At 46.7% G+C, this 27488-nt stretch overlaps 1 protein-coding gene across 2 annotated transcripts; it reads right to left on the bottom strand.

The window, feature by feature from the left end:
- Positions 1–27488, bottom strand: TMEM38A (transmembrane protein 38A). Of its 2 annotated transcripts, XM_081939115.1 has the most exons (7): positions 27078–27208; positions 17499–17736; positions 10286–10442; positions 8172–8356; positions 6053–6140; positions 4982–5099; positions 1–3445 (listed from the first exon to the last, which is right to left on the bottom strand). In XM_081939115.1, exons 3-7 carry the CDS (start codon positions 10429–10431, stop codon positions 3209–3211), a joined length of 774 nt encoding a protein of 257 aa, XP_081795241.1. In that variant the 5' UTR covers positions 10432–10442; positions 17499–17736; positions 27078–27208; the 3' UTR covers positions 1–3208. The 2 variants fall into 2 exon arrangements, with proteins under 2 accessions (XP_081795241.1, XP_081795240.1); XM_081939114.1 differs by lacking the exon at positions 17499–17736 and having other exon boundaries at positions 27078–27488.

Here is a 27488-nt window from a genome sequence, read left to right on the forward strand (position 1 = left end):
TCAAGAAACATTTATTGCATCTTCTTTCTTCAAGTACTGGGAAGACATTAAGGCAGAAATGTATAGAGCAGGTGCACAATTCTCCACTCAGTTACATCACAGAGGGCTTTTATTTTAAGAATGGCTATATCCACAAAACCATGGCTGTTCTAGTCATGGATAAAAATCCGGGGGGAAAGGAAAAGGGGTTGGGGCAGAGATTTGCTAAGGAAAAGGCACTTTTTTTAATGAGATGCATTTTAACCAAGCAGCATACATCTTGGAGGAGGAAGTATTCTCCAGGGCTCTCCTGCTTCTTCATGTCAATCAGTCCCTTCTCTTGCTGATGTCCAACAGGAGACAATTGTCCCCACAGGAGAAAAGGAAAGTCAGGACTTTCTATTCCTGGATGGCTATTTCCACTCCTCACCACTTATGGGGCTCTTCCTTATGGGTCCATTAAAATGCTGTGAACTAACAGAAAACTACTTTGGCATCTGTTCCCATTGCTGTGCCCCATTGTCTTTATTCTGGTCTGTAGCTGGAGAATGGCATCCTTCCTCGCCCCTGCCTCCCCCCCCCCAAACCTTCACAACTTAACCAACTTGTGGGGAAGCAGTCTGCTACTCAGAGCATTGTTATGACTGGTAATGGTTTGAGCAGGAAGGGATCAAGCTATTCTCCAAAGCACCTGAAGGCCAGACAAGAAATAACGGATGGAAACTGAACAAGGAGAGATTCAACCTAGAAATAAGGAGAATTTTTCTGACCATGAGAACAATCAACTAATGGAACAGCTTGCCTTCAGAAGTTGTGGGAGCTTCATCACTGGAGGCCTTCAAGAAGAGACTGGACCATCTGTCAGAAATGGTGTAGGGTCTCCTGCTTGGGCCGGGGTTGGACTAGATGACCTACAAGGTCCCTTCCAACTCTGTCAATCTGTTAGCTCGGTTAATTCAGATCTCAAACTACAACTGCAAGATCTGCAGTTTCAGCCATTTGCCAGAATTTGTCCTCGTCACTTCTTCCAACGGGGGATCAATTACCTAGACAGCAAGAGGTAGCAGAAGAAAGTAAAGAGGAGCCTCCTTATTCACCAGCTGTTTCTGGGTTTGGAAACCTGGATCAGCTCAAATCGAAACATCAGCCATCAAATCTGGTACTTGTGGGATGGTCTTCCTCTATGACATTTCACAGCATAACTTACCTGCATCTATCAACTCCTTTCACTCTGCTTTAGAATATGGGCTTAGTGCTCTTCTTAGAAGAAGAATAAACCCACGTTCAAAAGCAGTTTGAAAAACAGCTGCCCCACAGTTTTATTTATTTATTTGTTAAATTTATATGCCGCTGCTCTGCTGGACAGAGTTGAGCAGAGGATGAAGAATGCAGCAGAGAGAAAGAGAGCCATTCCTCTCTCTCTCCTCTGCTTCATAGTGCAGCCTTTTACGTTGCTACTTCTGGTCAGGGATTGGCTCGCAGGCCTTGCGCGTACAATGGAAGAGCCCACTTTGAAAGAACCAAACCCGTCTGCTGTCCAGATTAGAATCATCCTGGAGAGCTGTGCCTGGAGACTTGGCAGGGGGAATAACACTGCACTACTTCAAATGGTCAACAAGTGCTTGGCTGATCTCAACCGATACACTGTAGGTCACCAGGAAGCACTCTTGACAGAATGGTGGGTGAACCGTGCCAAATTGCACCTACCTTACAATAAAACTACTGCTTAAAGGAAGAAAACGTCACTTTTAAACTGGGCCACCTAAGGATGACTTTGTCGCCTCGACGCATTGTGGAGAAGCTGAAGGCAACATCATGAGGACACAGCATCTTGCTGCGGCATGTTTTTGTCAGAGCTAAATGATAAGCAGGGGAAGTCCTGTGATAGCCAATCAAGAGTCTCCTTCTATGCCCCAACCAGAGTTTAAGTCTCCTTTGTCATTTCAGGAGCTGGCAACCGGCTACTTTGAGGCAAGAAGGGAATTTTGCAGATAGCAATAGAACTTAGACTTATATACCGCTTCACAGCACTTTTACAGCCCTCTCTAAGGGGTTTACAGAGTCAGCCTATTGCCCCCAACAATCTGGGTCCTCATTTTACCCACCTCGGAGGGATGGAAGGCTGAGTCAACCTGGAGCCTGGTGAGATTCGAACTGCTGAAATGCAGCTAGCAGTCAGCTGACATAGCCTGCAGTTCTGCACTCTAACCACTGCTCACCATGGCTCCATTATTCGTACAGTCTAGCTTTGACTTCCTAGACAAAATCTGTAAATAGATCACAATTCATATGCACGAATTCTTTAGGCATCCTATAGGCTTACATAGCTGCTGGAAGTTAATTCTCCCCTCTCCCAATAATAGCCCCTCACTTTTATCATCTCTTAATCGAAGGAGGAAAACAACCACAGAATCCAAATCAGTTCATTAGAAACAGCCCAACTGTTTGCAGAAGAGACATGGTAAGAGAAAGCAAACTGCTTAAAATCCTTGGCAACAATAAATAATTATCCCGGGGGAAGGAGCATCAATCAATAAATAATGTACATGCATGTCTCACAGTGTTTGGCAAAGTGGCTAGGATTGAAACACTCAGTAGTTGCTTTGATTTCCTTTCCTACAGCAAAACTCATCAAACTTTGGAGAGGTATATACAAATGGCAACATGCTAACATACACACAAAAATATCAACAGCCCAAAGAGCAGCAGCAGTAGTAGCAGCAGCAATGGTCTTCTCCTATGCTCAAGGCCTTTATACAAATGGCAACCAAGTAAGACATCCAAAGTATTAATGTAGAGAGTGAAATGCCAGTCACTCCATCTGCAACGCCTCTCTGCCCTTGAAAAGTATCAATGGCCTTAGGGTACTGTTAATGATGGCCTCGGTTGAAGATCCCTGGGTTGTTTTGCAGGGTAAGAAACTCTCTCTCTCTCTGCCACATGGAGGAGACACCAAAACACATTCCAGCTTTTCCACTGGTGTGGCTTAGGAAGGGGAGGAGACCAAGAGGACAGGAAAAGTTGAGCTAGAATCTGTAACGAAAGGTCCTTTCGGACAATAGTTCCGCGCCTCGCAAGTGACAGGGCAGGAAAATCATGGCAGGGCTAGAAGAAGAGGACTGGTCTTCCTGGGAGCTTCCTCCAACCATGTCTTTGGAAGGCCACGAGTCCCACAAGGTTTGCGGCAAAGTTGCGGTGCTTCAGATGGATCAGCCAGCCTTCTTGAAGCTCATTCTACTTTCTTGGCTTTCCGTTTCCGAGTTCCTTCGTTGAGCTCCTCCCTTGATTTGGCTGGCATCTGCGGTGGCGACGGAAGGGATGGCTCCTGCAAGCCTCCATGGTGGTGGTGATGGTGGTGGTGATGATTATCATGGCCGGCAGATGCAGAGCCAAAGAGGATGGGACACACCACATTTTCCAGAGGGGCCATTGGGGAGCCATGGGAGTGAGTCGCCGTCAGGAACACCTGCACGACAAGGAAAAAGCTCCATTAGTAGTTACCTACTGTGCCAGGTTTTTCCATCGCTCAAGCAGCAACAATAAATCAAAGTGATTCCAACCTGTGTTTCTTCCCATTCCTTTTACCCTTCCTCACACCAAGGTTGGTGTACGAATCTCCTGTCTTGGCCAATCAAGGCCTTTTCAATGAAGTGCTGGTGTTGGTCACCACAATTCCAACCTAGAGCTACCAGTGCACATAGCTATACTGTTGAAAGGCTACTGGAAAGGATTCCGTTGTTAAGCCCCCAACAGTATTTCTTATGATACACCAGCCAGGCGTCCTTTGATCTCTCTCGAAATGCAAAACTCACTCTAACTCACACGGGAGTCCATTTGCAGGAGAAGAGTGTAATGTCATGCATATGGTGACCTCATCGTGCAAATGATGTCAGCAATGTGACTTATACATATATCATTGGTGTCAATGAAGTGACTCATGCTAATATCATAATTTGAGTTGACGAGTATGTTGGATATCACTGTCCTTCTATCAGATGCTTCTGTTAGTTCATAGTGAGATTTATTAGCTTTTGACTTAGTGAATCGTAGGGAATATCTAAACCATGTAAAATAGAATAGTATAGTATAGTATAGTATAGTATAGTATAGTATAGTATAGTATAGTATAGTATAGTATAGTATAGTATAGTATAGAATAGAATAGAATAGAACAGAATTAGAAGGGAACTTGGAGGTCTTCTAAACCAGCCCCCTCCTCAAAGAAAACATATACCATTTCAGATAAGTGACTGTCCAGTCTCTTCTTAAAAACCTCCAGTGACGGAGCGCCCAGGATTTCTGAAGGCAAGCTGGGTCCATTGGTTAATTGTCCTCACTGTTAGGAAGTTTCTCCTTAATTCCAGGGTGCTTCTCGCTTCGATTAGTTTCCAACCATTGTTTCTTGTCCTGCCCTCTTGGAGAATTATTTGACCCCCTCTTACAATACAATGTAATACAATAGCAGAGTTGGAAGGGACCTTGGAGGTCTTCTAGTCCAACCCCCTGCCTAGGCAGGAAACCCTATACCGTTTCAGACAAATGGCTATCCAACATCTTCTTAAAGACTTCCAGTGTTGGGGCATTCACAACTTCTGGAGACAATCTGTTCCACTGATTAATTGTTCTGTCAGGAAGTTTCTCCTCAGTTCTAAGTTGCTTCTCTCCTTGATTAGTTTCCATCCATTGCTTCTTGTTCTACCCTCAGGTGCCTTGGAGAATAGCTTGACTCCCTCTTCTTTGTGGCAGACCCACAAATACTGGAATACTGCTCTTAGGTCACCCCTAATTCTTTTTTTTTAGACTAGCCATCACACTAGAATAGCTTAGTGTGAGGCATACATCAAGGACTGTAGTTTAGTCAACTAACCATGGTTTAGTACAATAAATGAGTCCAGGGCCTGAAGCCTTCCTTGCCTGTCTGAAGAACATCTCGTAAACAGAAATGGATTTGCCTCCTTCAATCCACCCAACTGCTCCCGTGTGCCTGAGGAGAGGAATTTACCTTGCAGATGATCATAAAAATAGTGAAGAAGAAGATAAGGGTAGCTTTGGAGATGGGAAGCCACTGGGTTTGCTGAAGGGTAAAGAGCAGAGCTCCATACAGACTGGCTTTGGATGGACTGCAAGAGAAGAAAGCCTTCGTGAGAAGCACAGCTGGGATTCCATCTCAAATAAATCAATCCAAAATTTAGAGAAAGAACATGATTTTTGGAGGGACTGCTGCAAAGGTTGTAAGTATGAAAAATGGTCATAAGTCACTTCAGTGGTCCGGAACTTTGAATGATGACTAAAGGAAAGGTTGTAAGTTGGGGACTGCCTGTATTCTTGAAAACCTCCAGTGACGGAGAACCCACAACCTCAGGCAGTGAAAACAGTCTGAATTCTGAGAATGCCCTGTCAGATTTCTACTGATTTTTCTCATTTCCATTGATCATCAGATTCCTTCCACATAAGTTAGGACATGATTGATCCCTACCAGAGGTGGATTCTTACCAGTTCATACTGGTTTGGCCAAACCGGTAGTAAAAATCAGGGCTGGCTCTCCAAACCAGTAGTAGTGGCAGACTGGCCATGCCCCTGAACCGGTCCCCCAGTCGCAGCTCGCTCACCTACCCACATCCGTCGGACGGCAAGCTGACCAGAGGTGGGAAGCGGCTGGCTGGCAAAGAAGCCTCTCAGTCTGAGTGCCAGAGGATCGGAGGCTTCTTTTCCACCCAGCCGCTGGCCGCAGGAGCATCCTGGGCAAATAGAGCGAGAGCCCAGGGCCAAGCCCATCGGCCACAGCTGCCACTTCAAGAGCAGGCTGCTCGGCTCGCCCCCCGCACTCTCCGGGAGACAGCAAAGAGCCCCAGCCTGGCGCCACCCCCTCTTGTCAAAATTTTTTGCCACCGTTCCGGTGGGCGTAGCTTGGGGGAGGGTCACATTACTGAGTGTACATGAGTGACATCAAGTTGGCCATGCCCACTCAGTCACATGCCCCCTCCACCTAGCCATGCCCACCGAACCGATAGTAATTTTTTTGGGAACCCACCCCTAATCTCTACCCAGAAGACACTTTGGCTTCTCTACTTACAAGGTCATATGAAGGAACTCATTTGTTTCTGGCTTCCAAATGCCACGCAGCAATTGCTCAAAGTTGGACATCAAGGCAACTCCAGAACCTACGAACAGAAAGACATTAACACACTTGTAAATAGACCAGTGACGAGAATGTGGGCAAGTGGAATTCCATTTTCCTAAACTCACTGGTAATTCCAGTCAAAGTAGGTAATCTAACACAGGAGAAAAATATTGAGCTCCTTTAAGGAAATGGTAATTTTACTGATTATTATGACTAATAAAAGCGATGCCCATTTCTAAGTTTATTATTTAAAAATTGAAAATATGAAATAGCGATGCCACAGCCCCTGCCATAAGTTTATAGAAGTTTGATTGTTCTATTTTCTGGTTGCTTTGAATTAGACAAAGAAAAACAGTACACAAAAATGTAAAAACAAACATTTGGAATTTGCAGTGTTTTGAAGCCAAACAGTCTTGACCTCACAGGATTTTAGTGTGATGTAGGCTGCTTCAATCATTTTGGAAACACAGCAGGTTAAAAGCACTTCTGTTTCCAGATCGCGACCAGAATAATCAAAACAATTGTACCCCCCAAATAATGGCTTTGAACTCAGACCAGGGCAACTCAAATTATTTGAATTTGGAATGCAAGCTTTGTTCGGTGCCTTAAAACTTTGGCCATGGCTTGATGATAGAGCACTAATTTTTCATTTGAAAGATCTCAGACCTGATCTTGATATTTCTAGCTAAAATAAGATACCAGAGAGAAGCTACCAGTCACAAGAGAAAGTATTGAAGGACAAAGAATCTGATCAGATTTAAAGCAATTCTCTATAACTAAAATGTCCTGGCGGCAGAAGCATTCCAGTCCAGATTAGTAGGGAAGAGTTAACTTGGTGGAATTTCTAGCCTGATAGATGAAATCACTTATTAGCAGAAAAGAACATGATTTCTTCCTTCTTGGTTCAATTTCTACATCAGGAGGGAATGTGTATGAGTGGTAACAGATGCTTCAGTCCTGAACCTTTGTGTGATCTCTATCATTTCTGTATCTAGCAGCCTGAGGAGAGTTCCACTGGAAATACTGCCTTTGCCTGTGTAGAATAGAACAGAATAATAATAGAGTTGGAAAGGAGCTTGAAGGTCTTCTAATCCAATCTCTTGCTCAAGACCTTACACCATCCCGGACAAATGGTTGTCCAATATTTTCTCGAAAGCTTGCAGTGATGGAGCACCACAACTTCTGAAGGCCAGCCATTCCAACAGTGATTAATTGTTCACACTGTCAATTCTCACTGATGAATTATGTAAGATGGGCGGGGCTATACCAGGTATGTGAACAGGGCCAAGATAGTTTTATTTCCTTTGATCTTTTTGAAAGGAGGATTCATAGAATTGTATCTTGAGATAGCATTTTTTGGAGTTACTCTATCTTCAACAAAAGGAAACCCTCTCATTGTGTTCGACAACTGTATTTGCCAAAATTAAAGGAAAGAGTTCAGAGGTCTCCTTGATGTCCTAGTTTTAAGCATCTCACCAAGCTTCGGGGTAATCTAAGGAGAATGGAAGAACGCAACATGTCTGGAATTGCATTCCAACATTCCATTTCTGTTTGGGGGTTTAGAGCAGGAATCTGGTCATCAAGCTAGTTTCAGGACCCCCATCTTCAACCAGAATCGAACCTTAGACCCCACAGAAAAACTGTTTAGTAGTTCCCCACCACCATCACAATGAAAGGTGGAGTCAAGGTTAAGAGGAGAAGCTTCTCAGTTGTGGTCCTTATTTGTGGAATAGTTTTTCATAAGAGCTTCACTTTGGCCATCCATGCTGGGAATTTGTGTCAATCCAGATGTTCATGACCTGTCACTCTAAGCAACCATTCTTAGTGGCCATGCTGTCTGGAATAGCTAGAAGTAATAATTCATCAACATCTGGAGAGTGACAGGTTCTCCGTCCTTGATTTATGCAGGAAGACATGTTCTCTGAGATGTAAAGAATATAACCACCTGCCTTTCCTCCACAGAAGGTAAGAAATCTCAGCCTAATCTGCATCTCAACAGTTCTGATACTTGCCACTCCACCACCTTTCTAGAGACCACATGGGACCACCATGCTGAAATGACAGAGCTTACCTTTGACAAATCCAATGATGACCATAATGAACCAACCATGGTGGTAATGGTGGTGAGCATGATGGACACCAGCAGCGATCTTGCGAACGCGGACTACCTCTTTCATCGCCACAAAAATCAGCTTGACAGGCAGAAAGCTGACACACTTGTAAAATAAGTTCAACGGGCAATAGAAGATTAAGTACCTGAAAGGCAAGGCAGAATTAAAAACGATACTGGTCATTGGGTTTAAAGAGATCTGACATCAACAAGGGTGACATTTAAAAAAAAAAAGGAAGTGAGGGGAGAAGAAATGAGTTTCAGCCTCTCATGATGGAGACTCTATTGTTGGCCTTAAAAAGGCAATATTTGAGTGGACTACTGCAGGAAAAAAATTGCTATTTTGCAGGTAGTTCTATGCCTTATCTTCTTGTTTGTACAGGTATTTTTTGTCAGTTGATTTACGAATTAAACTTTGCCTCCTTTATCATCTAGCAAATGGTTTGGTAACGAATACTTAATCATTGCTATGTGGATAATATATGTTTAATATATACTGACCTGTTTAGATTATCCACTCTACAAGGGTTGGGTATGTATGTGTAGCAATAGAGACAATAACAACGTGCATCTTGAAATCATCATGTGTAACAGATACATTTGAATTGGATGTCATTTGGCACTATATGATTGTATCATTGTATACTGACGTGAGGACCCATATGTCATTACTTTAAAACACCATGGCTTGTAAAAGACATCTACACTCCATTTTCAATCATATGTCTACCTGTCGATCTCTCCATCCATGTATCTTTTAGCATCATCCATCTATCCCTTAGATGATTAGCAAAGATGATGGATGGATGGATGGATGGATGGATGGATGGATGGATGGATAGCTGGATGGATGGTTATGATAGATAGATAGATAGATAGATAGATAGATAGATAGATAGATAGATAGATAGATAGATAGATAGACAGACAGATAGATAGATAGATGATAGATAGATGATAGATAGATAGATAGATAGATAGATAGATAGATAGATAGATAGAGACAGACAGACAGACAGACAGACAGACAGACAGACAGACAGACAGACAGACAGACAAAGCTGATAAGACAGAATCCAGGACATGATTATTTATTCCATAACAACCATATTAGATTTATAGCACGAGATTCTCAATTATCTCTTCTTATGTTAGCTTGGGAAGCCTGGAAGGAGAAATCTTAGTACAGCGATGGCGAACCTTTTTTGGCTCGTGTGCCATAAGTGGGGGGAGCGCAGGGGGGGGTCGTACGCGGGCGTGCCGCACCCATAATGCAATGTGCAACCCTCCAATGAGCATGTGCGCATTACAGGCGCTCCCCCCCAATTTTTTGCATGCTCTTTTCGCCCTCCCCAGGCTCCAGAGGCTTTATAAGTGACTTCCGGTTTGCTTGGAGCGTCGTTTTGAGCGCTCTGGAGGCTTCAGGGAAGCCTGGGGAGGGTGAAAAATGGCTTCAAAAAATGGCAAATTCAGCTGGCCAGTGTATGCAAGTGCGCTGGCAAACTGACAGGGCAGCGCCTTGCGTGCCCTGACAAATGGCTCTGCGTGTCACTTGTGGCACGCATGCCATAGGTTTGCCATCCCAGTCTTAGTATATCTATCCTTCATACGCACAACCTGGCGGTGGTAGTAATTCCTTGCTTTTCCCCAGAATAGCAATGTGAAACTAACAATTTAACAACTTCAGCTACTGGTATGTGTCAAGTATATGTATTAACCTGGAGTCATCTTTATGTTCATTCTGTTTTGTTTTTTTAAATATCTCTTTTGGAAATCAAAAGGAGAAACGGAGTGAAAGGGGGCCTGGTGGCGCAGTGGTTAGAATGCAGTATTGCAGGCTAACTCTGCCCACAGCCAAGAGTTCAATCCCAATGAACTCAGCTTTCCATCCTTCCAAGGTCAGTGAAATGAGGATCCAGATTGTTGAGGGCAATATAACGTTATATTATATGACATTGTATAAACCATCAGAGAATGCTGCAAAGTACTATGGGGCAGTATATAAGTCCTCTCGCTATTCCTAAATCCTGGCTCTGCATTGGGGCCTAGCCTTAGGTCATAGAAGGTGGCCTTACCAGACAGCTGTGGCCAGAAGTATGTTGGAGTTGTTGCTGAAGTAATCAATAGGGGATTCTCCGAGCAGGAGATCAGCAAGGATATAGCTACCAAAGCAATACAGCATAGCACAGACCCAAGAGGCCAGGGGGCTGTTCCGGGACATTTCCACCGCACCTGTAGAGATAGAAGGAGGAGGAGAAAACTGTGGGTTCAAATCCTGCTGTCCTAGGTTGAAAAAACTTCAAAACAACTTACTTCCGACCCTCACATCTGGTTCCTTACTTCTGTCAGCTACTTCCCAGGACAGATTTAAAACTCTCTCCAGCAGGAGAGTTCCAGTGGTGGGTTGCAGGCGGTACGCAAGAGGCGTACTGGAGCCTGCCCGGAGCACTGGGTACCGTTCCGGTACAGTACTCCGGAGGGCCCACCCGCCTGCCCGAGCTCCTTACCTGTCCTTTAAGCCTTCGGGGCTTCCACGCACATGCATGGCACGTACGCCGCCTGCGCGACACTCCGCCGAGCAGCTGGAGCATCGCAGAGGCTTGCAGAGGCATCGCAGGCAAGTACGATGCATGCACGCCGCGCACATCCATGTGGGTGACGCCGGGCCCATTCCAACTGTACCAGTTGGAATGGGATCCGGAACCCACCACTGGAGAGTTCCTACTTAATGGCACAAAGAACAGGGAGATCTCTTCTTAGCCATCCTAAGTAGACTTGGAAGGCACCCCTTTTAGGAGAGCTGAAACATTTTGTTATTGAGATTGGCTATCAAAATTGAATTTCGTGTATCTGATACTACTGTACCTCCTCTTTTAGTGCATCAGGCAGGAATGTGCTTGAGGATTGAGCCACTTTTGAATGTTATTTCGTTGCTCTGGTTGAGCTTAAAAAACATTTGATCTCCCCTTGCCTAGGTCAGGGATCTCCAACTGTGGGCAGTGACCCATTACCAGTCCTCGGCTATTTGCAACCAGGCCATGTGAGGGGTCAGCTGGACCTCAGCATCTTTAAGATGTGTCGACTTCCATGCCTAGAATTCCCTAACCAGCACCTGGCAGCTGAAATTGCCACATCTCAAAAGCTGCTGAGATTGAGAAACATTGCCTTTAAAACACACCAAGGAAGAAAGTTTCTAGAAGAAAGGATCCCGTTTGCCTCCTTGGATTTTCCTGATTTCTGGTCGATTTACTACCATTTTCACAGGTTCCAATTCCATGCTCACAAGGGCTTACAACCACACTCACATGAAGGTCGCAGGTGCTCGCGTACTCCTGCCACTCCCACAAAACCATCCCCTCTTTCTTCCCCTCCCCGCCCCACCCCGCTCCGGGCTGCCAACCGTCTCTATATTCCTTTAGCCCCCCCTTTTTTTTCTAGAGAGAAAACTGTTATTTAAAATCCAAAGCCTCAAGAAGCTAAGGTCTGAGCATGGAATTGGAACCTGTGAAAATGGTAGTAAATCGACCAGAAATCAGGAAAATCCAAGGAGGCAAACGGGATCCTTTCTTCTAGAAACTTTCTTCCTTGGTGTGTTTTTAAGGCAATCTTTCTCAATCTCAGCAGCTTTTGAGATGTGGCAATTTCAGCTGCCAGGTGCTGGTTAGGGAATTCTAGGCATGGAAGTCGACACATCTTAAAGATGCTGAAGTTGAGAAACACTGCTCTAAAGAATAGGTTAATGTTTTTAGCTTTAAAAATATATGGTTTTATGCTTTAACTAGGAAGTGTGCGCTTAAGTTTGTTTGTTTATTTATTAGCTGCTTAGCTTGCCACACACTATTGATTGATTCAAAAACCTTGATTATGAGGTGGGTTGGACCCAGTAGTGAAATTCAGAATTTTTTACTAACGGTTCTGTGGGCGTGGCTTGGTGGGCATTGCAGGGGAAGGAAACTGTCAAATCCCCATTCCCACCTGACTCCTGGGGGAAGGATATTGCAAAATCTCCATTCCCACCCCACTCTGGGGCCAGCCAGAGGTGGTATTTGCCGGTTCTCCGAACTACTCAAAATTTCAGCTTCCGGTTCTCCAGAACCTGCCAGAACCTGCTGGATTTCCCCCCTGGTTGGGCCCAGAGAGAATACCTGTATGCCTAGGTAGGACTAGAACTCACAGTATCCTGGTTCTTAGGCCAACACCTTAACCACTAGACCAGGGGTCAGCAAACTTAAACACTCAAAGAGCCATTTGGACCCATTCCCCACAAAAAAGAAAACACCGGGAGCCACAAAGGTCCTAACCGGAAGGCCCTGTTCAGTTCTGGAGCTGACCGGAAGTTCAGTTCCCCCACCATAAGAGTCTTTTCCTAGCGCGGTGTACTTTTTCCTCTGCCTGTCATAACTGAAAGCCCTATCAATTGTGGAGACAACTGGGAAACCCTCCCCTTGCCATAGAGTCTTCTCCTGGCACACTGTGCTTCTCTCCCTCCCCCCTCACCGGAAACTCCTCTCAAAATTGTGGTGCCGAACAGTGACGGAGCCGCAGCAGAGGGAGGAAAGAGCCACATGCGGCTCCAGAGCCACAGTTTGCTGACCCCTGCACTAGACCAATCTGAATTTTGTCAGTTCAGATCAGATAGCAGACTCAGTAAAAAAAAAAGGGGGGGGGGTGTTGGCAAACCATGTTTGTGTCATGGTTAGGTACTTCTGCAGTTGACTAACCAGTCGTGGATTAATGCCTGGGTAGATTCCATAATGGATGTCCCTCTCATTGTCATCATCACCAACAAAGTATATCTGGAGAAATGAAGGCTGCTGCTGAGGCCCCGTCATGATACTCCTGTCCTGTGGTAGACCTGCCCCTGCACTTTGAATGTTGGCATAAAATTTCCCTCCTCGACCTCTCTGCCTCCAAAAGATGTCATTTAGAATCATCCGTTGTATTTCCGAACAGCAGAAAGAAAGTGCTTTGCCATTGGATGCTGGTGGATGAGAAGGCTGCGTATGGGTTGAGGGGAGGGCTGAAGGGGAGGGAGGTGCAGCACATCCATCGACTCTCATCCTGTCACTTTAGAGCACCAGGCACAGGGTAACCGAGGTCCGAGATCAACAACCTTGTTCCTGGAGTAATCAATCTGAGGTTCATATTTAAAACCAGACAAATACTTACTCAAGGCATTGATCTCATGTGTGACCGATTAATGTAGGGGTTATTAGATGTATACTTTTTTATAGCCTGTCTACTGACTTGGGGATGAGTTTGTTGATACTTGTGTGCAGCTTCCCTTACTTCTACTTTTCTAATCGCACCTGTAAATCTTTTTCTGCGTTTTTTGCCTCTTTTCCCTGTAACTGGTGTTACTATAGAAGGAACAGATTTGTCTGAACTGAGGAGGAAAATAAGGGGAAAAAATCTGCCTCTGCCTATCAGCATCCATCAGTATTCAACTGGCTAGCGTCCTGTCAGTGTGTGAGAGAGTTGAGGGGTGTTTGGAAACTCAAACCGTATTTGCTGTGCGAGCAAGAAGAAGAAGACAGGAAGGAGCCTGGGCATGGCTTAGCTCAAGTGTTCTGTAGTAAAGCTGCTTGCTGCTGTGAAAGTAAAACTGAAACTCCTCTCCTTTGTTTGTGCATTTGGAACAGATTTCTTTTCAGGTAGGGAGGGGGAGTAGAACTCCTTAGCATCAGAGCGTGTTAATAATAATATAGGAAATAATAATGCTCTGATGATCATTTAAAAAAATCCTTTCTTAGTGAGCACCTAGAAGCCAAGAGGAATATACATGGCAAATTTGAAGTTTGTAGGCTTTACGGTTCTGGAGGTTTTTTGATGATGCGTGAGTGATATTTCACTTTTATATATTTATAGATGAGAAGGATCTGAGTGTCCTGATGAATCACCGCTTAAAGTCTGAGTCAGCATTGTGATGCAGCTGCCAAAAAAGCCAATGCAGTCCTTGGCTGCATCAACCGATCAAGGGAACTGAGAGCGCTTACTGCAAGGAGGTAGAAGGCTTGGTGAACTGGTGTAATAAAAACAGCCTTGTTTTAAATGTTGAAAAAAACTAATGAGATCATTGTCAGTTTCAGAAAAGGCAGGCACAGCCACACTCCTCTGTGTATAAATGATTCACTTGTGGGGATGGTTAGCAGCATCACATTTCTGGCTGTGCAGCTAACAAGCAGACTGGCTTGGTCACTCAACAGCAAGACATGGGTGAAGCGGGCGTAGTAGTGCCTGCATTTTCTGCATCAAATAAAGACAGTACATCTTCCTCCCCGTCCTTGCCACTTTCTATAGAGGGACGATGGGGAGCATCCTGTCGTGTTGCGTGACAGTCTGGTTTGGAAGCATTGCTGCTTCAGACAGGAAGACGGCGCAGAGAGTGGTGAGGATGGCAGAAAGGATCATTGGTACTTCACTTCCTTCTGTCCAGGACATAGCACATAAGCGATGCTTGAGCAGAGTCTGCAGGACTGTATGGGACGCTACACATCCTCTTCACGACCTATTTTCCTTGTTACCTTCTAGGTCAGGGGTATGAAACTCGATTTCCTTGAGGGTCGCATCAGGGTTGTGTTTGACCTTGGGGGGCCGGGTAGGCATGGCTGGGGTGGGTGGGGCCAGGGTGGGCATGGCCATCTTGACATCACTTGTGTCAGGGGCACCTCTGGTGGCCTGGGCAGGCTGGGTGGGCAGGATCCTCCTGCAGCCTTCTGCCAATGAAAATGGAGCTTTGTTTTCGCTGGCAGAGGGTTGCAAGAGGCTGTCGTGGCTGAAAATGGAGCCCAAGAGGGCCGTGTGTGGCCCTCCCAAGCTCTGTTTTTTGCTGGCAGAGGCACAGCAGGCTGGTCCTTCGCAATTTCCAGGGCGGCCCTGGGGGGTAGACCTAAGTATCCAAAGCAGAACATCCAGATTCAGCCACAGTTTTGTTACATACAATATAAACCTTGTGTATTCTCAAGTTTTCCTCTTTCCGCTATGTATTCCAGATGGACAGTGAGTAACATTTATATGTATTTATATTTTAGGGTCAGTGATGGGTTCCGGATCCTGTTGCAACTGGTACGGTGCAACTGGACTCGGTGTCTACCACATGAACGCGTGCAAAGCGCATGCACACGTACGCTCCATGATGCCTCGGTGATGCCTTCGTGACATTCTAGCTGCTCAGCGGAGCATCGCTCAGCCGCCATATGCTCTGTGCTTGGAACCACTGAAGAGCTCAAATACCGGTAAGGAGCTTGGGCAGGCGGGTGGGCCCTACGGAGCACCAGAACGGAACGGTTCCCAGTGCTCCCGGCAGGCACCGGTACGCCCTTACTGGGGCATACTGGTTGTAACCCACCACTGGTGTAGGGTGTAGGGTGTAGAGATAGGCTACGTATATATAACATTGTCACTGCGTTAAATTGTTTGCTAGCCTGAACTGACTGAATTGACACTAAATAGTTAAACTGAAAGAGTTACTGCGCAGGTCATAAGTTCTTATCTGACAGTGATGTACTGCGCCTGCTCTTCACACATTCCAGAGCTTTTCCTTCTGATCTTTTGTCCGTCTGCCAGGAGACTGGCAGACAAGCTGTTTTTTCAAAATGTAACGATTAGTTAGTTTTGTTTTATTTCCATTTATTATTTTTGTATTAAAAGTTTGTTTATTAATTAGAATATGTTTTCTCCAGAATCTTTATTTTCTTTTCTTCGCACCTTAAAGAATATGACTGTTGGGAACAGCCGCGGTCTAAGCCTTGTTTAGTTCAGGGTGAAATAAATCTTCCCCTGACAAACATATCTATATGTATGTTACGTATGTTACACAACAAAATTTCATTTTTAATGTGTGCCAGAGTGCCCGCAGAAAAAACTGACAATAAAGATTGTCTTAAATGGTAGCACTGCTCTATATCACATTGGTCAAGCCACACTTTGAATATTGCATCGAATTCTGTCCACCACCATGATACCAAAATAAAATGCTGAGGCCCTAGAAAGAGTGCAGAGAAGAGCAACGAAGATGATAAGGGTCTGGAGACTGAATCCAATGAAGAAAGCTAAAGGAATTAGGTATGCTTAGCTTAACAAAAAGAAGGCCGGTGGAGACATGATAGCAGTCTTCCAAGACACAAAGGGCTGCCACAGGGAAGAGGGAGTTGGTTTAATCTTCTAAAGCTGAGGTCTCCAACCTTGGCCACTTGAAGCCTGGAGGACTTCAACTCCCAGAATTCCCCAGCCAGCTTTGGTTCAATTCCCAGCTTTGCTGGCTGGGGAATTCTGGGAGTTGAAGTCCTCCAGGCTTCAAGTGGCCAAGGTTGGAGACCCCTGTTCTAAAGGACCTGAATGTAGAAGAAGCAGCTATGGGTAAGAAGCTCATTAGGGAGAGCCAATCTGGAACGAAGGAGAAATTTCCTGATAGTGACAACAATTAGCCAATGGAACAGCTTGTGTCCCAGAGTTGTGGGTGCTCCATCAATGAAGGTTTTCAAGAAATGATTGGACAACCATTTGTCCAAGATGGCGAAGGACAATTACTACTTGGGCAGGGGATTGAACTAGAAGACGTCCAAACCAGGACTGAAATGCTCTGAAGTCTGCTACCGGTTTGCTTCGCTGAGTGTGGCACAGCTGGTGGTCGGATCTTTTTGGTTAGCATTTTTTTTTCTCCTGAACCAGTAGTAAAAAAATGCTTCAAAAGATTTTTTTAAAAAAAAGTTCTACCAATCAGCTGTGCGACAATCAGCTGTGTCGTCGGAACTTTTTAAAACTTTTTAAAAGCATTTTTTAACTACCACTTCGGATGAACCGGCCCAAATCGGTAGCATTTCACTCCTGCTCCAAACCTCTGAATCCCTTCCAACCCCGTGATTCAATTATTCTAACCCAGGTTCCCTGTTATAGTCCAGGGAATAGGGAGGCTGAGGGAATCTAGACTAGGGAATAAGCAAGCATTTGAACATTGGTTTCTTTTATTCAGGAAGGAGGTGTGCAAATATTGTCTTTTAAGGTGAGGTTTGCACTTGACTTCTGAGTGACATTCCCCAAAGAAGGAAATAGCAAACACTTCTACACTATTGCAGAGAAAATTACATGGATATTTCCAGGTAGTTACCAAGAATAAGGATTCAGTCTAAAGTGAGTGTTGTTTTCATTTCCTTTTCTTTTCCATATACACTATATTGCCAAAAGTAGTCGCTCACCCATCCAAATAATCAGAATCAGGTGTTCCAATCACTTCCATGGCCACAGGTGTATAAGATCAAGTACCTAGGCATGCAGACTGTTTTGACAAACCTTTGTGAAAGAATGGGTCGCTCTCAGGAGCTCAATGAATTCCAGTGTGGAACTGTGATAGGATGCCACCTGTGCAACAAATCCAGTCGTGACATTTCCTCGCTCCTAAATATTCCACAGTCAACTGTCAGCTGTATTATGAGAACGTGGATGTGTTGGGAACGACAGCAACTCAGCCACGAAGTTGTAGGCCACGTAAACTCGTCCAACATCAGTGTGTGACCTCCCAAATGCGCTTCTGGAAGAATGGTCAAAAATTCCCATAAATACACTCCTAAACTTTGTGGACAGCCTTCCCAGAAGAGTTGAAGCTGTTATAGGGTGGACCGATGTCATATTGAACCCTATGGATTAGGAACTGGATGTCACTTACAGTAAGTTCATATGCGAGTAAAGGCAGGTGAGAGAATACTTTTGGCAACATAGTGTATGTTATGGGGGATGTATTCAAAACGTAGGCAAGACCAGGATAGAGAAATAAGCAATGTGAGGGGAAAACATGATTGATACAAACTTAATTGAACACATTTCAAATGCTAAACCTATTTTTTTTCCTTTTGTCACAGTTAAAACTATAATTTAGCAACATTTTTCGAGGTTGCCTGGAGATTGTGCCCAGGGCTTTGGCAAAAGAAGTCAAGTAAGGGCCATAAGGTTTCTATGTTTATTTATTTATTTATTTATTTATTTATTTATTTGGATTTCTAAACCGCCCCCTCTCCCAAAAAGGGACTCGGGGCGGTGTACAGCCAGATAAAATGCAGATAAAATACATGAATAACAATATAAATAGTATAAAAACAATTAAATACTAAACATTTAGATGGAGGAGATGAGACTGTACAAGAAATAACTATGCTATGGAAACCCTAAAAAACATCCCCAATTAAAATACCCAAACCCAATTAAAATATATCCCCGGGAGGCAAAACTAAGAGAGTGCCAGGCCAGCTGATTGAAACAGGTGAGTCTTTAATTTTTGACGGAAGGAGCGGAACTATGTTCTGGTACTAGTATGTTCTGGTACTAGTAGAACATATCAAATTTTGCATGTGGGAAATCTTCCAATCGCTGTCTAATGTCTTCAGGAATGCATAAAACAACCAATGCAGGGGTTAGGGTTCCGGCTGTCCTACTGCCAATTCGCTCAGGAATGCACCGTGCGCACGCACACACATGCACAGTGCATCAAAAATGGCTCTGTGCATGCGCAGAAGGGGAAAACAAGATGGCAGCGCCTACGGCGCTGCTGAGACAACCGGTACGTCAAGTTACTACCGGTTCAGCCGAACCAGTCTGAATCGGTAGGAACCCACCTCTGAACCAATGCATGTTGCCTGAGGCAAGTCAGGCCTTGGTGGATGGCCTAGGTTCTGGAGAACCTGTAGCGGAAATTTTGAGTAGTTTGGAGAACCGCAAATGCCACCTCTGGCTGGCCTCAGAGTGGGGAGGGAATGGAGATTCTGCAGTATCCTTTCCCTGCCACACCCACCAAGCCACACCCACAGAACCGGTAGTAAAAAATTTTGCATTTTACCACTGAGTGATGGGTAACCTTTTTGTCGCATGCTGAAAGCGCGTGTGCCCCCCTCACCTATGTGCTCCCCCCCACATGCACTCATGACCTCAACGTGCCTCACTGTCCCCCTGCGTGCATGCACAACTCTCCCCCCCCATCCCCCGTTTTGGGCCTAGTATGCCTCCCTGCAGCCTCCTGAGACCAAAAACAGGCCATGTATGTGTCCGTGTGCACCGCACCACCCTACGCTCCCTCCCTCCCGCCCCTGCACATGCGTGTGCGTCCCCCTGCCCCCAGATGTGTGCACAGGACCTCCCGACCCTGTGCATGTGTGCACATATCCTGCATGCGCCCTGCCCCCCATGCATGCATAGCAGAGATCCAAAAATCAGCTGGCTGTTGCGAGGCGCACGCACATATGAGCAGTGGAGCTGAGCTGGGGCAATGGCTTGCATGTCCGCAGAGAGGGTGTCGAGCATGCCTCCTTCAATATCCAAGAAAGGAAAACCTCAACTCCATTTTAATAGAGATAAAGTACTTTTTACTAGGTATGAAAACAGCAAAGGGAAAGCAAGATCTGAGCCAAATAGGCGCGAACAAGTACATATCAAACATTTACCCAGCACCCTCCCCCCAATTCCCCAACCCATTGTCCAATCTGCAACTCCCTAAGGTGTTATGTGGGCTGCATCTTCAAAAAGCCTCATCAAGTTGGTATGCGAGACGGTTGGCCTTGACCAAGTCCAAACATCAGCCACCAGCATGCGCAGAAGATGGTGAGAACAAGACTCCTCCAGTACAATATAATTCCCTTCCCCAATACTATGCACCACCACCCCCTTCCTATGGCAGCCGACAGCAAGCAAGTGTAGCAAGCAAAACAGAGGCTGACAGAGGGCTCTGCGGGCCACCTGTGGCACACGCGCTATATAGGTTTGCCATCACAGGCCTAAAGAATTCCCTCTTTGCCCTTAGGGGGCTCCAAATGGGTGGGGAGGGTTAAACCGACCAGGAATGGGATTAGTGCCAGGCGAACAGGTGTGGTCAAGAGGGGAGTGAGCGGAGTGAGGGAGAGGGGGGGAAATAACATTCCTACAGAGGGCTTTGTTATACCAATGGTCGTAGGGAGGGGTAGGTGCGAGGACAGACATAATACCTGCAGTCGGTTGGGAGACCGTGGTCGCTGGACACGCCCGGTCATTTATACCAACCCCCGCATACTAGGTGGCCAGGCTCGACAGAGCCCGGGCCTGAGGCTGATGCTGTGTAATGCGAGGTCTGTTGTTAATAAGGCCCCCCTCATAAAAGACTTGATTTCTGAGGGGGAGCCTGACCTCGCAGGAATAACGGAGACCTGGTTGGGCCACGAGGGTGGCTTGCCCCTCGTGGAAATGTGCCCACCAGGCTACCGTGTATTCCACCAGCCACGGGCCCAGGGGAGGGGTGGTGGGGTAGCGGTGATCATACGGGAGAGTCTGGAACCGAGAGAGCTCACTGTGCCACAGACATCTGGGTGTGAGTCTCTGAGTGTGAGGTGGGGCCCAGGGAGACAGTTGGGCCTGCTGATTGTATACTTGGCTCCTCGCTATACATCAGCGGCCCTGCCCGAACTCCTTGAGCTGATCGCAGAGATGGCAGTAGAGACCCCCAGACTGTTAGTTATGGGGGATTTCAACTTGCCGTCGATGGGAGAAGCATCCGAGGTGGTTCGGGAGTTCACGGCTTCCATGACAGCCATGGACCTGACTCAAGTAATTCAGGGCCCCACACACGAGGGAGGTCACACACTGGATCTTGTCTTTGTCTCTGGCCAGTGGGCGAGTGATCTGGGAATAGGGGACTTGGCCATCACACCCCTGTCATGGTCAGATCACTCACTTCTCCGGCTTGACTTCCCTGGTACTACCCCCCACCGCAAGGAGGCGGAACCAGAATGTCCTAGATGGTTCCGCCCCAGGTGCCTGATGGAACCGGAAAGGTTCCAGACGGAGCTTGGGCCACTTCCTGTCGACCTGACCCGCTCCCGGACGGAGGACCTGGTGGCTGCATGGAATAGTGCGGCCGCCGGGGCCCTAGACCGGGTTGCGCCTCTGCGGCCTCTCCTATGGCAAAGAACCACCCTGGCCCCTTGGTTCACCGAGGAACTGAGGGTGATGAAACACCATAAGAGACGCCTAGAGAGCAGATGGAGATCCTCTCGTTCCGAATCCGACCGAACACAGGTAAGAGCCTACTTAAGGACATACCTTGTGGCATTGAGGGTGGCCAAACGTCGATATTGTGCCACTCTCATTGCATCCGCAGATAACTGCCCTGCCGCCCTGTTTCGGGTGACCCGCTCTCTTCTATCACAGAGGCCGCGGGAAGCCCCTTTGCAGGGCAGGGCAGAGGAATTTGGGGAATATCTGCAGGATAAAATCGCTCAGATCCGGAGGGAATGGGTCTCCCTCAGTGATCCAGGGGAGACGTCCGAGGACAGTCTTGAGAGACCATTTTGGGAGGAGTTTGAGTCTGTTGCCTCCGATGATTTGGACAGGTTGCATGGGCGACTGCGAGCCACCACATGTTTATTGGACCCATGTCCCTCCTGGCTTGTACTGGCATCCTGGGAGGTCACACGAGGCTGGCTCTTGGGAATGGTGAACGCTTCGTTGAGTGAGGGGTTCCTACCAGCCGCCTTGAAAGAGGCGGTTGTGAGGCCCTTACTCAAGAAGCCTTCGCTGGACCCAACTGAGCTAGCTAATTATCGTCCGGTCTCCAACCTTCCCTTTTTAGCGAAGGTTGTAGAGAGTGTGGTGGCTACGCAGTTCCCACGCCACCTGGAGGAAACTGACTATCTAGACCCGCGCCAGTCCGGTTTCCGACCCGGGCACAGCACGGAGACGGCCTTGGTCGCGTTGGTCGATGATCTCTGGAGAGCCAAGGATAGGGGTTGTTCCTCTATCCTGGTTCTGTTAGACCTCTCAGCGGCTTTCGATACTATCGACCATGGTATCCTATTGCGTCGGCTGGAGGGGCTGGGAGTAAGGGGCACCGTTTTACGGTGGTTCTGCTCCTACCTCTCCGACCGGACGCAATGTGTGTTGGCAGGGGAGCAGCGGTCGACCCTGAGGCCACTCACTTGTGGGGTGCCACAGAGGTCGGTCCTCTCGCCTCTCCTGTTCAACACATATATGAAACCGCTGGACGAGATCATCCGTGGTTTTGGGGTGGGATACCATCTGTACGCTGACGATACTCAGCTGTACATTTCCACCCCGAACCACCCCAACGAGGCCGTTGACGTGATGTCCCGGTGTTTGGAAGCCGTACGGGTCTGGATGGGAGACAACAGACTTAAACTCAACCCCTCCAAGACGGAGTGGCTGTCGCTGCCGGCCTCTCGGTTCAACCAGCTGACTCCATCGCTGGCCATTGGGGGCGACCAACTGGCCCCCATGGAGCGGGCGCGCAACTTGGGCGTCCTCCTAGATGCCCGGCTGTCTATGGATGACCATGTGACAGCCGTGGCAAGGGGGGCGTTCCACCAGGTTCGCCTGGTGCGCCAATTGCGCCCCCTATTGGACCGGGATGCCCTTCGCACAGTCACTCATGCGCTGGTGACGTCTCGTCTGGATTACTGTAATGCTCTTTACATGGGGCTCCCCTTGAGATGCACCCGAGGACTGCAGTTGGACCAGAACGCGGCCGCGCGGGCAGTGATGGGGAGTACGAGGTACTCCCATGTGACACCTCTCCTGCGCGAGCTGCACTGGCTCCCTGTAGTCTTTCGGGTGCGTTTCAAGGTGTTGATCACTATCTTTAAAGCGCTCCATGACACAGGACCTAGCTACTTGCGGGATCGTATCCTGCCCCATACATCCCTGCGACCAATTCGCTCTCACAGAGAGGGACTTCTCCGGGTGCCGTCCACCAAGCAATGCCAGAGGGCGGCGCCGATGGGTAGGGCCTTCTCTGTGATGGGCCCAGCCCTCTGGAATGACCTCCCCCCTGACATTAGGACAGCAACCGATCTCCGCTCCTTCCGCACGAAACTCAAGACCCACCTGTTCCAACTAGCCGGCCTGGCCTGAATTATAGCTATTTTCTAATCCCTCTGGATAAAATTTTAAATTAAGTTTGACTTTGGGTATTTTAATTGTTTTTAATTGCATTATGCTGTTCTTAACTAATTGATTATTTATTTATTATGTATTGTACAATGCTTTTTGTATATCCCCTCCTTGTTATTTATTTGTTGTGTAATGAATTGTACGCCGCCCCGAGTCCCTTGGTGGAGAGGGTGCGGCATATAAATTGGATTAATAAATAAATAAATAAATAAATGAAGCAGCTGCGAGTCCATACTATTAATTGCAGAAAGGAATCAGCAACTGGTGGTAGAGAAGAGTCACCAAGAAGCCAGAGACGCTACTGCAGCCATAATTAGTGAAATGACTTTCAGGGAAGGTGAACTTGGGCAAGTGAGTCATTTCTGCCCAGAATTTAATGTTACATAATATGCAGAAGTTCTGAAAGTAGCTTGGAGGTTCTGGAAGTTCTTGAAGAATCTTATCTTTCTGATTAACCAGCGTTATCACTCCAGTCCCTGCCAGATAGAGGTAAAGGTGGTTTGACTAACCTAATGAAGGTTCTTTATATTGTCTGCACCTGAAAACAGGTGCTTTGGAAGAAGGTGAATCTGGGTGTATGAATTTTCTATATTGCAGAAAGAAGGAGCACTTTAATTGGAGTTAAAGGTAAAGGTTCCCCTCGCACATATGTGCTAGTCATTCCCAACTCTAGGGGGCGGTGCTCATCTCCATTTCTAAGCCAAAAAGCCAGCGCTGTCCAAAGACATCTTGTGGGTCATGTGGCCAGCATGACTAAACGCCGAAGGCGCATGGAACGCTGTTACCTTCTCACCAAAGGTGGTCCCTATTTTTTTACTTGCATTTTTTACGTGCTTTTGAACTGCTAGGTTGGCAGAAGCTGGGAAAAGTAACGGGAGCTCACTCCAAGATGGTGAATTTAGTCCTCTACTGCAATTATGCCTCACACTAACAACCTTGCGGTGTAGACCAGGCTCATAAAGAAAGCCTTAACTTAATGAATTTATTTGGCTGATGATGAACTCGAACCTTGGCCTCCCCAATCCTACAGCTACTCCCCCACTTATGATGATGCATTTAGTCACTGTTAGAAATGTTGACAATGCTGACAAAAGTGACTGACAACCGGTTCTCATCTTTATGATCACCCCAGCATTTCCACAGCCATGGGATCACAAGTCGGGCGCTTGATGTGTACAGCTACAACCACAATGGAAGCCAACATTTCTGTTGCTAAGTGAGACATTGTGTTTTGCCCCATTTTACAACCTCCCTTGTCGGAGTTGTTAAGTGAGTCCCTGTAGTTGTTGAGTTTGCAACACCGTTGTTAAGTGAATCTGGCTTCCCCATTGACTTTGCTTGTCAGAAGGTCACAAAAGGGAATCACACAATCCTGGGACACTGCGACCGTCTTAAATGTGAGTCACTTGCCAAGCAGCCAAATGTTGATCATGTGACAATGGGGATGCTGCAATAGTCATAAGTGCGGAAAATGGTCATGAGTCTCTTTTTTCAGTGCCATTGTAACTTTGAACAGTCACTGTCGTAAATTGAAGATTACCTATATATTATATTAGTGGCCCAGGATCACGTGATTCCCCCTTTGTGACTTTTCCACGTTGGCAAAAAGGTTGCAAAATTGGATGTGTTTCACTTACCAACAGAATTTCAGTCCCAATTTTAGTCATGAGGACTACCTGCACTCCAATACTTTAACACCATAACTTGTGGTATTTAAATAGCTGTTTGCCATCACTAGTAATACCAGAATTATCTGTCATGAATTTGTAACGTTATTTTCCTGCTTTCATTCCAAAGGAATTTAGTGGATAGAAGCCCTAACGGTATAATCTAAATCAGGGGTGTCCAAACTTGGGAACTTTAAGACTTGTGGACTTCAACTCCCAGAAGTCCACAAGTCTTAAAGTTCCCAAGTTTGGACACCCCTGATCTAAATGAATGTTGTAAACAGTAAAGCAATAATTCTGCAGTTGAATTTACCAATCAGGTCTAGAAGCTTGACCGGGATAAGAGAAATGATTTCTGGTCCCTTGGTTATTTTTAAACTTCATTTCCAAAATACGTCACCATTAATAACCCAGATTTATTCTTTTTATCAGAACCTCCCCACCTTTCCCTCTATGCCCGTACAAGTTCTCTTGCTAACAATAAGGAATAGTAATTCAGTATCAATACTCGTGACCTCTCACTCTCAAAACGCCAGATTGCGAGATTGGCCAGTGTGGAAAATCAGAGAAGACTGGAAAAACCTTTGGCAGCGGCTTTGCGTTCTGTCTGAATCCCAGTGATTGGATGATCATTGGGGGCCAATTCCTTTTTTTCCTTTCCCACAATTCCCGCTCGGGCAATATGAAACAGCCAGGGAATTCCAGCCATTTTTAAGCCGTCATGGGCAGGAACCCAGCTTGTCCTCTCCAGGAGAAGGTCACCAACTGCATCCATCCATCAAGCCAGGGGCCTCAGATTCAAGGGCTCAAGTTTCTCACAGACACCCATCCCTTTGGTGTGGATGAGAAGAGGAGAATATTCCCACTTGCTCATTTCTTATTTTAGAACTGCCTTTGGAATCAGGGCTCTTAAATCTTCTCCTGCTGCTAAAGCAATACTTTAAAATCCCGGCAAAGGGGATTCAGTTATACCAAAGACAAGTCCTTCACCCGGTCACAGCTGCCAGTTCTTCAACCAGGGAAATGGATGTTGAGATGATCAATCTCCTTAGGCCCACTTTGCTTTCATTCACTTTCTCTTCCCTCTTCCAATAAAGATAAAGGTTCCCCCTAGCACATATGTGCTACTCGTTCCCGACTCTAGGGGGCGGTGTTCATCTCTGTTTCAAAGCCGAAGAGCCAGCACTGTCCAAAGATGTCTCCGTGGTCATGTAACCGGCATGACTAGACGCCAAAGGCGCACGACGGAACGCTGTTACCTTCCCACCAAAGGTGGTCCCTATTTTTCTACTTCTATTTTTACATGCTTTCAAACTGCTAGATTGGCGGAAGCTGGGACAAGTAATGGGAGCTCACTCCGTTACGCGGCACTAGGATTCGAACTGCTAAACTACCAACCTTTCTGATCTATAAGTTCAGCATCTTAGCCACTAAGCCACTGCGCCCCTCTTCCAATAGGTGAGGCAAATTTGGGGCCATTCAGCATTGGTCATGCGCCTCTCACCTTTTCAAGACTAAATAAAACCAAATCTGCTGGAGAGGAAAACCACTACACTGGATTACCTCACTTAGCCGCTGAGGAAGAAGGGAGATCATTTCTGCTTGTCTGTGACGCTCCTGATCACTTTTACAAGACTTTTTTCCTGCCCTTTTAAACTCCTGCAACCCCATCCTTATCCCTTTTAATCTAGGACCAATGGCCAAATTCTGAAACTTCCTTAGTGTTATGTAGAGAGGCTCTGCAATTCTGGTCCTCATCCCAGGATAGCCTCATCACTGGGCCGGCGAGGGGTGGGGGGGGGGGAGAGAAAGCTTTTGGGCCCAAATCACTGCCCACCCACTCATTTTGAACAAGCCCATCCTGGAAGCCAAGTCAACTTGTAGAGGAACATTGCCTGGGGGTGGGGGAGGAGGATCTAGGGCAGGGAAGATATGGGGATGGAGGCATGGAACAAGAGGTTGGGCCAGAGAAGACTTTTCTCTTGGCATCCCAAGGACAAATGCTGGCTTTGGATGAATAAATACCATTTATTCATCAATGGTATAAATACCATTTATTCATCAGTGCTAATACTAATAACATACGATGAAGGCGGCTCTTCGAAGCAGGTCAGTGAGTTAAAAAAAAAGGGGGGGTAGAAAATTTCGCAGCACCCGAAAACGGATTTCCTAGCCGTGGGAAAAAAAGAATATATATATATATATATATATATATATATATATATATAAAGACGACTGCCCTGGCGAAGGGGGGGGGGATCCGGTTCTCCTCCCCGCTTACCTTTCTCATACTTGAGGTAGAGGAGGGAGACTATGAAGTAGCTCAAGTCGAAGACAGGGAAGACAGGCAGGCGGGCGAAGGCGGCCGCCAAATCCCCCAGATCCAGGGCCCCGATCAGGTCCATTGTTGGAAGGAGAACCGAAGCGGGCGAGCGGCGGAAAAGCGAGCCCCTCTGGAGCGCCCAGCGGCTGCAGCTGGTGCTACCGCCGTCTGGCAGAGCAGGGACGCAGCGGCCGCCCAAACCAAGGGAGGGAGAGAGAGAGAGATGGAGACGCCCCGCCGCCTTCCTTACTTGGCCAGCGGCTTACAAGCGCCTCCGGGGGCCGCCTCGGGCAGCCGAGCATGTGCAGAGCGCAATTCCTTTCCCTCTCGCCTGGAAGACGATCCCATCTCTCTCCGGCCTTGCCTTCG

The sequence above is a fragment of the Natrix helvetica genome (genome assembly GCF_964273705.1).
Source record: "Natrix helvetica genome assembly, chromosome: 1".
In the NCBI taxonomy this organism is placed as follows: Eukaryota; Metazoa; Chordata; class Lepidosauria; order Squamata; family Natricidae; genus Natrix; species Natrix helvetica.

What these genes read in the sequence shown, in the direction of transcription:
- TMEM38A (XM_081939114.1), bottom strand. Translation starts at nt 27,201, where the DNA reads ATGGACCTGATCGGGGCCCTGGATCTGGGGGATTTGGCGGCCGCCTTC. An exon ending in CTACCTCAAGTATGAGAAAG is followed by an intron (nt 10,443 to 27,077) that starts GTAAGCGGGGAG and finishes CTATCTCTACAG; the next exon opens with GTGCGGTGGAAATGTCCCGG. An exon ending in GAGTTCCTTCATATGACCTT is followed by an intron (nt 5,100 to 6,052) that starts GTAAGTAGAGAA and finishes CTTCTCTTGCAG; the next exon opens with TCCATCCAAAGCCAGTCTGT.